Source organism: Cebus imitator, unplaced genomic scaffold (assembly GCF_001604975.1).
Source record: "Cebus imitator isolate Cc_AM_T3 unplaced genomic scaffold, Cebus_imitator-1.0 Scaffold51, whole genome shotgun sequence".
NCBI classification, from domain to species: Eukaryota; Metazoa; Chordata; class Mammalia; order Primates; family Cebidae; genus Cebus; species Cebus imitator.
In genome coordinates, this window is record NW_016107366.1 from 8,543,461 (window position 1) to 8,557,306 (window position 13,846).

Sequence of the window (13,846 nt, forward strand, 5' to 3'; positions counted from 1 at the left end):
AAAAAAAAAAAAAAAAAAAAAAAAAAAAAAAGCCAGTGTGCTTGTGATTTCTGCAAAGTTGGTTTCACATGTCTGTTTTACTAAAGATGTGTCTCACACAGTACTCCCTCCAACAGGAGGCAGTCCACTCAAGAAGGGCAGTCCTTCTTCACAATATAACTATGGGATATATTGTAAAATACCTCATAGTTCCACTAAATATGTACTGTGTCTTCAACAAGCTTCTGAAATTTTTCTGACCTGAAACCTTTTGCAACATTTAACATATCAGACACTGCTTGTGTTAGCTTCTCCTCTCCACCCTTCTTTGCCCTACTACAAACGAAATAATTCATTTCATTCAACAAACATTTTTGAGCACCTAGTATTAGGCAGGTGCCTGTGACATGGAACTGGGGAAATGATGACAGTATGTTCAGAACACAATTCTTAAGGGTATCTTGACTTATTAACCGCTGCCATTCCACCTGACTTAACCTTACTTTGTATTTTTTTTTGTTTGCTTGTTTGTTTCAAGAGTCAGGAGTCTTACTCTGTCACCGAGGCTTGAATGCAGTGACATGATCATGGCTCACTATAGCCTCAAACTCCTGGGCTCAAGCAATCCTCCTGCCTCATCCTCCAAGTAGCTGAGACTACAGGCACATCCCACCATACCTGGCTATTTTTTTTTTTTAACTTTTGTATAGATGAAGCCTATGTTGCTCAGACTGGTTTGGAACTCCTAGGCTCAAATGATCCACTTTGGCCTCCCAAAAGGCTGGAATTACAGGCGTGAGCCACCACACCTGGCCATATATTTTTTTTTAATATTACATGTAAGTCATATGTATGGGTACTATATTTGTAAATATACATGGAAATACATGGTATGTGGGAATACCATAAAAGTAATTATTCCATATAACATTAGCTTATGGTTTTCACCATCATATTACCACATTTTGAAAGCAGGAACTACTACTTTTAACGAAAAGCATACAAGCCTTACAAGAGGCCCCCATATAGCCTATGTTTGAGAGCTGATTAATATCTTCGTAATTATGGTGAATAGAAAAGGATTTTCTTGAGACCATTTTGCAGTAAACAATTTAACAAAAGTAAATTATACATGTACACCAGACAGATTTGATTACAGAAAAGATTACAGCAATTTTAGCGCATTCTCTTTATGTAAATGGTGCAATATTAACTGGAAATACAGAGTATTCAAAACAAATTGGGTAATTGGCAAGTGACAGATTCCAAAGGATCCTGAAAAACTTGCACAAATGCCATCTGCTGGGCAAAGCACTGAGCTCTGCTAACATTTTCACATTTTCCACAAAGCAAGCGAATATCCCATAACTGAGAAACAAAATACTGTGAGAGTTGGGGGGAATGTTTATTTAAAGGTCAGTATAATGATAAATGTGATGCTGTTGATTATAATTCACTTGGGTAGATTTTACAAGTTGTTCAAGAGTCTGAATGCAGGGGAAAATGTATCATCTACTTCAAGCATATCAAGGTTCCTAATAAATACTGAAGGCATAATTTGGGAAGTAGACAAACAAGCTGGTTTGCCTCCTTTCTCCGTCACTTACTATATAAAAAACACTCTATATGGTTCTTATTCCAGAAAGGAATCCAGGCAGCCAAAAACACCCAACACAGTGACTGACATGTACTGACATGCAGTTGGCATCTTATAAAAGATAGCTACTGCTATTATTACTGTTGTTATCAATAGCAGCTGCTGACATAAAAAATTATGGGGTTTTCTGAATCTGGAGGAGGAATGTCTAAATAAAGAGTTAGAAAATGCAAAAGACTACTCCCCCAACCCCGCCACAGTAAAGTGTACTGCCAGCCCTCTTTTTTTTTTTTTAACCAGTTTGAGGCTATATATATAGTAGACAGGGGTTAAGAGCACTGACTCTGGAGCCAGACAGCCTTGGTTTCTATCTTGGCTAACCACTGACTTGCTATGTAACCTCTGGCAAATCATTTAATCTCTCTGTGCCTCATTATCCTCTTCTCTCTAATATGACAATAAAGATACATGTAACACCGAAGGCTGCTGTGGGGATTAAAATTAACACATGTAAAGCACTTATAAGAGTGCTTTATGTGTAACAGTAATGAGCTTTCTGATGAATGGGGAGAGCACCCCCAACAGACTCAGCCCCTTCTGAGCGTCACCGTTCACAGTTCCTTCCCAGAGCCAGGCAACTCAAGCAGATCAAAAGCTGAGGGCAGGACTCCTCCTAGTCTGTATTAAGAGTCAAAATCGCCAGGCGCAGTGGCTCACACCTGTAATCCCAGCACTTTGGGTGGCTGAGGCAGGAGGATCACCTGAGGTCAGGAGTTCGAGACCAGCCTGATCAACATGGAGAAACCCCATCTCTAGTTAAAATACAAAATTAGCTAGGCATGACAGCGTATGCCTGTAATCCCAGCTACTCAGGAGGCTGAGGGAGGAGAAGCACTTGAACCCAGGAGGCAGAGGCTGAGGTGAGCCAAGATCGCACCATTGCACTCCAGCCTGGGAAACAAGAGCAAAACTCCTTCTCAAAAGGGGGGGGGGGGGGAGAAGGTAATATCTCACTGCACCAGGACCACCACCTGCTATCAGTGGGTCACAAAGATAACAGAGAAGAAAGAAAACAATTTATGTTTTTATGGATGAGTACTTTCTGTATTATGCTACTTTCAGAAAAAGCTATGAATACAGTGGAATTTGAAGATGAGACAACTCTGCCTATTAAAAGGCTCTGCATTTCTAGTACAAGGTCCAAAGGAAACAGTCTGAAGCTAGAAACCAAAATAACAGCTACTTGCATAGCTTGTACCAGATGTCCCTAAATTTCACTGAGTTGTTGTGTGTTTTTGTTTTTTTTGAGACAGAATCTCGCTCTGTCACCGAGGCTGGAGTGCAGTGGTGCAATCTTGACTCACTGCAACCTCCGCCTTCCAGGTTCAAGTGATTCTCCCAGCCTCTAGAATAGCTGGGATTAGGATTACAGGCATGCGCCACCACACCTGCTAATTTTTGTATTTTTACCAGAGATGGGGTTTCACCACATTGGCCAGGCTGATGTCCTGACCTTGGGCTATCTGCCCGTCTCTGCCTCCCAAAGTGCTGAAATTACAGGCATGAGCCACCATGCCCGGCCTCTTATGTGTAAAAATAAAATAGCTTCCCCACCTCATGGGGTATTTTCAGGATACCCAGAGAAAATCCCTTCAAAACATTAAAAGCACTGTATCGATGGGATTATAAAATGTTAAGAAAAAGGTTTATTTTGGAGTCATTCCTCAGCATATGAACTCTGTGAAATCTTGCTACTGTTTGAAGCTTCTAGATCAAAGCCCAGTTTCCAGGTTATTTGAACTACTGCAATGATCGACTAATGATTACAATGATTTTTGGTAAATGCACACAAACTAAATCATGCTGTTAAACTAAAAAAAAAAAAAAAACATATATAATCTTCATCATCTGTGCATTTCTTTGGCAGATGAAGAGTCTGATTCCAAAATAAATGATTTCTAAGGTCCTAAGGAAAAACAAAACACATCCCTCCACTAAGTACAGCAATACCTTTTGTGAAAAACTTTACCATAAGTAAAATTTGAACAAAGTCAAATAATAGAGGTGAGCTTCAACTGATCAATTACTAGTCACTCTTTTTTTCAGTTACTATTCACATGACACTTGACAGAATTATCATTTGCAAATTAAAGAGCAGGTTGAGAACACTAAATACCTACATTAAAACTATATACACACTTGGTCTCACAAAAATGACATCTAATCACACCACCACACTTTTAACAACACATGCTGACTTCCACTCCCATCTATTGCATCTTTGTTAAAATTCATGCTTAACAGATGAGAGTTTTAGTATAATAGTATCCAATTTTGTAAAATATGCTACATTAGGCGATTTGTAGATTAACTGAATTCTAAATAAAGAACATCAACAGTATGATTAATTCTACACTGATATAATCCTGGCTTTGGTTTGTGCCACATTTGTAATAAAACCTAGTAATAAGTTTCTACACTGCATTTAAGGAAACAAACAGCCAACTGTATAACATTTTGTAAAAAATACTGCTCCAACATCACAGTACAAAATGGTATGAACACATTGTGCATGAACTGCTCACAGCTGTTCCTCAAGATTAAGAAGACAATGAAGTGAATGTGAGACAAAGAACACTGTAGAAATAACAACGATCACTTCGAGCTGGTAAAACGCTCTAACTCAGAGGTTCTCAACCCAAGATCTTTGTACTTGGGTGGGTAATACTGCAACTTTATCTTCATGCATATCTACCTGAAATTTAGGATATTCTTCAATTATGACTGTAGACAACAAACTACGTGAACTTTAGCAATACATCTGTGACATTATCACAGAAATCACATATATTTTCATGTTACTTTACAGTTGTTGCAAGTATCTCAAAATAGTTTACGCTCATTATGACAGCTAGTACACTACTTCTATTTCATGCATCATATGATAAATATGTAAATATATAATTAAGTTTGTTTTCAAATATGACAGCTATTTTTATACCACTGGTTTCCTTTGTAATTCTACTTTATACATTCTAAACATAATTTTGAGAAATAGTTCACACAGTTCACCTATTAAAGAAGTTCTCGGCATACACAAAAACAAAAAAGAATTAGGAACTCCTGCTCTTATACGTAAACCTTAGAAGGGTTAAATTCAGAGTGATTAACAGTGACCAGACAAGTAACTGACTATTCAAAACCTCAAGTGTCACAGCTAACAAGAACTAAGTTTGCAAGGAACCAAATGAAAAGTACCTTTCCCCTATTTGCAGGCTGCTCCATGTCATGTTTCTCACTATAAGCTGATAATAAGTTTGAGGAAACCAGCATATTATACCAAATCAAAGCCCAGATTGAAAAGAAATAGAACAAAAGGGGGAATTCTTTTGTCAATCTCCAAACCAGAATCCTTTCCTAAAAAGTCACAAATAAAGCAAACCTACCATTTGTAGCAAACAACCCTAAACCAAGAAAAATGATCACCTTTATTGCTTATTTTAAAAAGCCAAGATAAAAAGAACAGAATGTGCAGAAAAATATGTGCTGCACTAGAACTCTGGTTCAACCCTCACAATCATCAGTACTGTCCAAGAAAGACTTCCACCTGGTTCCCAGGGCCTCCAGGACCTGGACTCAATTGCCAAAGGCACCTTCTTGTCCTCTTCTACACTCAGCTTCTACTCTCCTCAGCCCAGGACCACACCACAGTCACTTCCAGCTCCATACCTCTGCTCTCACCTGCAACAAAATGCATTCCACCTGTCCTTCAAGTCAGTTGCATGCAACTTTTGTCTTCATTGAGCCCTCCCCTTGTCTGAGAGGATTCAGAACCCACCGATTTAGCACTTAGTTCCCCAAATGTTCCACTACCGTTTCATTCAGAACCCAAGGTTCCTAGAAGGACACAACAGTCAACAGTTAACTGAATACTAATAGAACGTCTCAAACTGCTGCTAAACTCACTAAACACAAAAAACTAAACTATGATAATTAAGTCCTTCCTCCTCTCAGTGTCTTCTCTCTGCCTATAGGCAGCACAGTGTAAGACTCACAACACTGTCCCTTCAACCTCTCTAGCTATTTTTCTTCAACCTAAACCACCAACCAGACTGACTACTTATACATTATCTACTGAACACATACCTGTTTTACCATTTCCTGCACTAGAATTCTCATTTTCTTCCTCTATAAATAAGTTTTTCAAGGCACAGCTAAAAAACCACCTCCTCCACAAGTCCTTCCCTTCCTGATGCCAGAGTACACTCTCCATAGTTGTAGGGTTCCAAGGACATGGGCATAAATGGTTGCATCCCTTGTCATTGAGTACTTCCATGCACTATTTAAATGACAACATGAGTCACAATGACTAACCTGAGAGCAACTCGAGAGGAGGAAAGGGAATTTTACTCTATTCATGAAAGATATGCTTAGCTACAATGAACAAAAGATATGAACAGAAGGCTGTATCTGTAAAACACAGATCTGTGGTTTCCCTGAAGTTACCTGCAAAACTGAGTACCAGAGAATTATGTACATTTTTCTCATAAGAGGGACCATGGTTTCTGATCAGATGGCCACAGAGTGAGCCTGGATAGATTAAGTTCTGATCCAAGCAGTAACTTTCCTGGATATTATAAAGTATAGTTATCTGTATATAAGGCATAAGCTGGATCCAAAGGACACGCATATTGGAAAACATGGTGGCTCTCAAAGAGTAGCCTCCAGACCTTCTGAAAGGCTAGCTTCAAATTTTAATTTTGGGAAGCATATTACAGAGGATGCACTAAGATACTATAATAGGGATGGGGGAAAGTCCCCTGAAATCTTCTTCTGTTAAAGCAATGCAGAGGAAATGGGATAAGGTTTGGTCTTTGCCCTCAAGGAGTTTACAATCTGGCAAGGACTATTAGACAAGTAATCACAACACAAGACCTTCTCTTAAAGGAAACACAAAACGCTATGGAGTTCAAGGGAGGCAGACATGACAGATTTCTGGTTTGGTTATTAAGAAAGAAAGGTGACAGTATTGAACCTTGACAAATGAAGAGGATTTAAATTAGAAATGAAAAGTGGAATAAAACGTAATGAAAACCAAAAGGTTAAGGATAAAATGTAAGAAACAAACACCAATTTCCAAAAGAAAAGAAATCCTTCCTTCTTAACAACTACTGGCTCTCATTACAGTAACACTGAGAGACTGACGATCTTAAAGATGCTAAGAGGCTTAGGCCAGTGGTTCCCAAGTATGCTATTAAGACAGCCGGTACAAGAATGTATAAAACAATCTACTCAGAAAAGAATTATGGCCCATGAGATAAAACAACACTCACATCATGACAGTACTATGTCTGTGTAAAAATGCCTCTGCAGCAACCAAAACATGCATAGGAAACCTGAATCCAACAAGAGATTAACTTTCAAAATAATGTTTTCTTTCAAAAACTGCTGAGATATATGGTGAGGACACCCTTGGTTTTACGTTTTTTAACAAGTGGTAGCTATGATGTAATCATGCTAACTACTTGTGGGTACACAAAAGTACATTTCTGTTCAAGTTCTAATAATTGTTCAGCCTCCAAAAACTGGTAAAATTATTTTGAAAACAAACAAAAAAAGGATCTCAACTCTGATTATGAAGTAAAGAACGGTTAAATGAAAGAGAACCATATTTTTGTTCATAAGAAATTTGAGACAAACTCTTCTTTAAAAACACGGAAATGGTTAGATTGTACTACACTGGGAATTGACGCAAACACCCAAAAATGGCCATAAAGAAGAAGAGAAAGCACAGAAAGTCAATTCATATGCGGAGGCGGGCATACCTAAGGAGAAGAGTGTTCACTTTTAGTTTACTCTCTCTGAAAAAAAGATTTGTTAATTTAACCTTATATGAATATGTACATTCACACAATCCCTTAAAGGTATTTCTTGTTCATAAACCACACAGGAGACTTAAATTAAAGAGATTTCTTTTGGAAAAGTTCTTATGGTTAACTTTTTACTTTAGCTGTCTATCAACCAAAATTCATTTTAGTATCAACTATTTATGACAATAACTAAATGTACAACATGGCACAACTAATCTCCAAAGATCATAAGCTAATTTCCCTACATAGACTTTCTAAACTTTAAAATGAGATGCTAACCTTTCAAACCTAGAAGTCTGTATTAACGATCTATTACAAAACTACTAAAGAGTAACCGAAATTCACAGTCAATCAAACTGCTTCTGCCACAAGGGAGAACTTATACTTAACAAGATTGGAAAACTAACTGCCCCTCTTTTCTAGTTCAGACAGCTGACCTTCCTTTAAAAAAATAAATAAATAAACACAGAGATCAGGTAACCCTAAAGGTAGTCCTACATGTCTTCAAAAACAGAAGGCAGACTTAGAAAATTTTCCACAGACTTATGAATTTTTTAAAAAAAGAACCAAGCAATTTCACGGTAGATTTTATGTTGAATGATTTGTGTGTGTGGTTTCCTGTGATCACATTCTAATACTTTTGAAAGGTACCAAATCCTTACCTATGTTATCTGGAGTAACCTGTTTAACTGTAAGGCGTAACTGATAAGATGACCTGGCACTATACTCCTGACAGTGGTGGACAGTAGAGTTTACTATTTTAAAAACAAAACAAACCAACAGCATCACAACCACATAAATCTTCAGAGAGATTAATTTAGCACCCAAGAAGGTTGTGTTATAAGAGGCAGCACTACCTCATCCACTCCCCAGCTGCTGAGGAGAGAGAAGAGCCAAAGGAAGTACATATAGAGCAGGGTGGCCTCTTGCCAGTGACCTCAGCATAGGGACCCGCTTCATGAGGGGACTCTGTAAACCTACATCACTAAAAGGTTCATAAGGACTAGCTATGGATAGCCTGAAACAATGCCATCTCCCCCCATCCCCCCATCCTTAATTACTTCAACAATGTACTGGCTGGAGGGAGAGTAGAGAGGGTGACAGAGACACACACAGTACCTGTTGTTGAGAATTGTAGTCAAAAAGTCCCACAGTTGCTGCTGCTGAGTCCACAGGTACCTGCGTGCCTGAATAATCAAACTGAAGAGGCTCCATGCCCACATGTTCCATGGGGTCCAAGGGGACACTCTGGGACTCCATGTTGGAGAAATCCTCCACAGGCTTGGCACCATTGGTGCTGGTCAGCTGGGCTAAGCCCTCAGAACCATTCTGGTTTGGACCCAGAAGATCCACTTCATTAGCAGAGTTCGGGCAATTACCAGGGGTACGGCTAAACAGAGAAAGTAAAGGGCATTAAACCTTATTTTCAGCGGGGAGGGATACTACAGTAACCCAAGTTTAAGGACAATGTCCTCAGCATAGCTCATTATCAACAGTATTTAAAACTATTTCTATAAAACCACCAGAGATACTTTACAGTGCTTACAGGGTTACATCATCTAAATTGATGCTGCTATTGCTGGCAATTCCATGTAACCCACCCCTTAAATTCACATTAATTGCTAATAATTTACACCCCGTCGCCAAGGGAACCGGGTTTGAGGAAAACTGAAATAAAGTGGAAAAATCACTGTCTATGGCATCCATGAAAACAGATTCCAAAATGCAGGTAGCAAAATATGCCCCACCAAAAAGCAATATCTACTCTTTAAATATAGAGCCAATGGAAAAAGTCGGTTTCTCACTGATTCTAAAAAGTTTTATGTTCCTGGCATATTTGTGAGGGAAAAAAGAAAATGAAAAAAGTTTTTACTTATCACTGGTATTACTGACTAACGCTAAAACTAAGTCCCCTTCTATGAAACCAAAAGGAGTAGACAATTCCAAAGTAGGACAAGATAAGCTCATTATCTGCATGCCCCTGTTAAGGAGACAATTCTAAGAATTGAAAGTAATGTGAAGGTGTAATTTATCATCCAAACCAGGACATGCCTGAGAGAAAAAAAAAAAAAGGGTGGGTCATCATCATTGATAATTATCATGGGACACAAGGTTCTGGGTAACCCAGGATCTACCACTACCTTATATAAAAGGACTTGAGAATTATATGATCCCAAATCACACTAATATATAATATTATATTATATTATCAGGAGAGTGTAGCCGATAGCTACATTCAATGCCCTTCTCCACCTCCACACCCCCAACCCCCAAAAATTCTGTAATCCAGTAACCAGTACATATTAAAGGTATTATTTGGTTCCTTCTCTTTCTTTCACTCACCCATACACACACACACACACACACACACACACACACTCACCACCACCACCACCACCACCACCACCGCCACTGCCAGCCCCCATTTAAATACAACAAAATACTGCTATACAGGCTGCTGGACATTCAAGGTAGAGGGGACACCTGACCTCATCTGAAAGACCTTAGTTAAGTACTTATTACCTTGTGCCTTAAATTTCTTCCAAAGACTGTAATTCAGGTTGGGCATGGTAGCTCATGCCTGTAATCTCAGCACTTTGGAAACCCAATGCAGGCAGACCACTTGAGCTCAGGAGTTCACGACCAGCCTGGGCAACATGGTGAAACCTCGTCGCTAACAAAAGATACAAAAATTAGCCGGCATGGTGGCGGGCGGCTGTAGTCCCAACTACTCGGGAGGCTGAGGTGGGAAGACTGCTTGAGCCCAGGAGGTAGGGGTTGCAGTGAGCTGATTTCGTGCCACTGCACTCCAGCCTGGGTAACAGAGTGAGACTCTGTCTCCAAAAAATAATAAAAATAATTTTTAAAAAATTGTAAGACTGCAATTATTTACACAATGCAAGATAACGATAATCATATTAGGAATACAAAACAACTGAGACTTGTCCTACAACAATGATGCAAATACATTTTCATTTTGACTTTGGCAGACATTAGAATAAGCAGAGGGTGTGTGTGTGTGTGTGTGTGTGTGTGTGTGCATGCTCACACACACACACGTTAGCTTTAGATTGATATTAAAATTACTCCAAAGTAAATTCTCTACCTGTACCATCACACTAGGGATTAAAAAAAATTCACTACCTGTACATAACTTGACAAGGATTTTTACAGATTTTTAAAGAAGAATACATGCCAATTGTGGAAGATAAATATACATTATTTTAATACTCTGTAAAGTAAGTTAACACAAAAACCTGTAAAAATCAATCATGACCAAAGGTGGGATGAGAGGTATCTGCAGAAGACATATGATTAAGAACAAATCATTTAAGCTGCATTTCCGGTTCTTCAAAATGAGGACAATGATATCTGGTCCACCTACCTCAAAAGGAGCTCATGAGACAATGCACAAGTTCTCAAATGTTTTTCCCTCTAAACTACCAGAGGGATATAACATACTCCATTAGTAACCATAGCTCTCTAATACAGTGATTTGGGAGAAACTTAAGAAAGGTCCCAAGGCATCTATCCTAGGTGATTTTAATATTTGAGAATCACTGAAATAATCTTCTCTGGAATCTTTCTGCTAACTCTAGAGTTCTATGCAAATGCAAAATCTACCATTTTGGCAACGCTTCAAGCATTGACAAGTTTTTAGAAAATTCCACCTCACCAGTTAATTTACAATCTTTGTAGCATGGCCTACACTCGATTGGATTCTTAAGAAGAAAACATGAGGAGGGGAAGAAAATGAAAATCAAAGTAAAACTAAATCAAACAAAAACCCATAGCCCACATTCAAAAATCAGAAGTGTAAAACATACAAACCTAAAATCTTTGACGTCTGCATCAATCCCATTCTGCACTGGTAAACCATTGGTCTTGTCCATCACATCACCCTCCTCCTTCAAATCTCCTAGCTTATCTCCATCAAACGTACCCTTGTTCTTCTTTTCACCTTTGTCGTTTTCATCACTGTCTGCATCCCTTGGGCCCTGTTTAAAAAATAGCTTCAGCTTCACTAATCATCATCAACTAATAATAATGGGCAACCGTTGTAGGCACCAGACTACACTAGATGCTACTCAGAACAGGAGAGTGTTGTGCCCTTTCAGACATTACAATCTAATTAACAAACAACACAGAGGCAGGAACACTGCAGAAGGTCTTGCCAAATGGGGGAGACAAACATACATTTATGTTACAGAGTTCAGAACAGTCTTACTATACCCAATGTTCCACCAACCCATTTTCTTCTTTCCTTTTTTTTCTTCCTACCCAAAGCCCAGCCACAACTTTGTAGCTCTTGGTCAAGTTCTCTACTCTCGAACCTAACTTTATATAATAGCATGACTCTTAATAAGTCCCAGGTACGATAGTAAATAGTACAGGAAAAAAACTGTCAAGCCTGTATAAAGAAGTTTATACTTCTCCACTGAGCTATGTAAATTCCTCCCTTACTTCTAAATATTGAGCCAAGTGTGGTCTGACATCATTCCAACTCAATTATTCTGTACCTGATCTTGGGATATTTGCCCTGCCAATCTGCATTACCTCCCAGCTCTACCCTATAAGCCTCACAGGTTATGCATCAACAATTCATTGATGACGCTTAAATTTGCTTAATGCCTCAAATACAAGTTAATTCTAACTATGAGATTCTTTCATCAAAAGTATTCTAATAACTATCTTCTACCATCTACTGGTAACAAAGATTATTCATCAGATCTAAGTGGAAGCATGTTAAACTGAAGCATTTGAAGCAACAGAATTTCTCTCTGAAGTGTTTCAAACTACAAAGCTTAAAATGCTGGGCCTAAAATAATTTACCTGGTGCCAGACATGCCATGTTTATGTCCTGCCTTCTAAGGAAATTAAGTCTATCTCCTCTTACCAACATCCCAAGGTAAGCCCTGGACACATAAAGCCAATGTACCTTGATTTCCAAAAGGAAAAGATTTGGTATAGTGAATTGACATAGTATATAGAGATTGGCAGAACATTACACCAAAGGGTTAAGGGTTTAACCTTTGGTTTTGTAAAACTAGAGGAAGGCAGCCTTGCTTTCCCCCACCACTGACTCCTGGTTTAAGGAAGAGAAATGTACATGGACCAAATTAAAGTTCCTGGTACAAGGCAAGATCCACTCAATAAAAGATGAGAGCGGCTGCAAAGCATTTCCAGTCACCAAAACCAAATGTCAATGGAGAGAAATCAACAATGGAGGACACAGCAGCAGACACTCGGTTATGAATAGACTGACTATGGATGGGCCTGTATAGGCAAAACCAACAGATGCTCTCAGAGAAGTTCTTAAGAGATCACTGGCCCAGAAAGGCTGACATTCTTAAACCTTTCAACTAGTACTTCAGAGCCCATTTTACTTCTAAAGTTATTCTCTGTTCAAATATGATACAGAAAAAGATAATATAAAAAAGGAACAAATATGACAAGGAACTGAGAAAGGATATACAACTTAGCTTCATGTGGCATCAAGACAGTAAATCACAGCTTTGGCAGCCATTGAGATGTGCCTTTCAGAATAGAATCTTTAAAGTATGTGGCTATTATTGATTCAAAAGAACTGAATGACAGCCAATTACGTACCACATTGAGATTCCCCAAAGCAGAGATGGGAATATGACATGGTTCTAAAGGTAAAAAGATCTTTTAAAATATCCAAAGGCAATAGGTTCCACCATACTGCAAAGGCAAAACTGATTAAAAGTGTGTATTCATTTTTATACCTCTAGCACTGCCTACAGTGCCTAAGTTCAATAAATATGATAAAAAATATTAAAAGAAACAAAAAATCCTGCAAAACTGAACTGTTAAAATAAGAATGATCTTCCTGTTGTCTTTATTATCATTAAGTAAGAGTCCAAGAGGTGGTAATATGATCCAGATGACAACTCTGCCTGAATCAGAAACCATTTATGTCAACAGCAAAAAAATACTACAAGAATCATCCACTGTCACGACTAAGTAATCTTCTTCCACAAGTCTACAAATCAAATCACTGGCTCAGAAGAAACAGTTCACCTCCAACTGCTCAAAAGGAGTTCAAAACGTCTACAGGCAAAAATGGAAAGAAAGGACCAAGGCGTGGTGGCTCACGCCTGTAATCCCAGCACTTTGGAAGGCCAAGGTAGGTGGATCACTTTAGGTCAGACCAGCCTGGAGTTTGAGACCAGCCTAGCCAACTTAGCAGAAACCCCGTCTCTACTAAAAATACAAAAAGCAGGCGGGCATGGTGGCGGGCGCTCATAATTCCAGCTACTTGGGAGGCTGAGATGGGAAAATAACTGGAACCCAGAAGGTGGGGGTTGCAGTGAGCCGAGATTGTCCCATTGCACTCCAGCCTGGGCAACAAGAGGAAAATTCTGTCTCAAACCAA

General features: G+C 38.8%; 1 protein-coding gene across 10 annotated transcripts in view; it reads right to left on the minus strand.

Moving 5' to 3' along the window:
• Window positions 1–13,846, minus strand: part of PUM1 (pumilio RNA binding family member 1) — a 106,328-nt gene that overhangs the window by 20,970 nt on the left and 71,512 nt on the right. For all 10 annotated transcript variants that reach the window (XM_017527866.2, XM_017527867.2, XM_017527868.2 and 7 more), the window contains 2 exons: window positions 11,278–11,444; window positions 8,566–8,836 (listed from right to left, as the gene is read on the minus strand). In XM_017527866.2, the coding sequence (XP_017383355.1) occupies window positions 8,566–8,836; window positions 11,278–11,444 (438 nt within the window). The remainder of the gene's footprint in view (window positions 1–8,565; window positions 8,837–11,277; window positions 11,445–13,846) is intronic.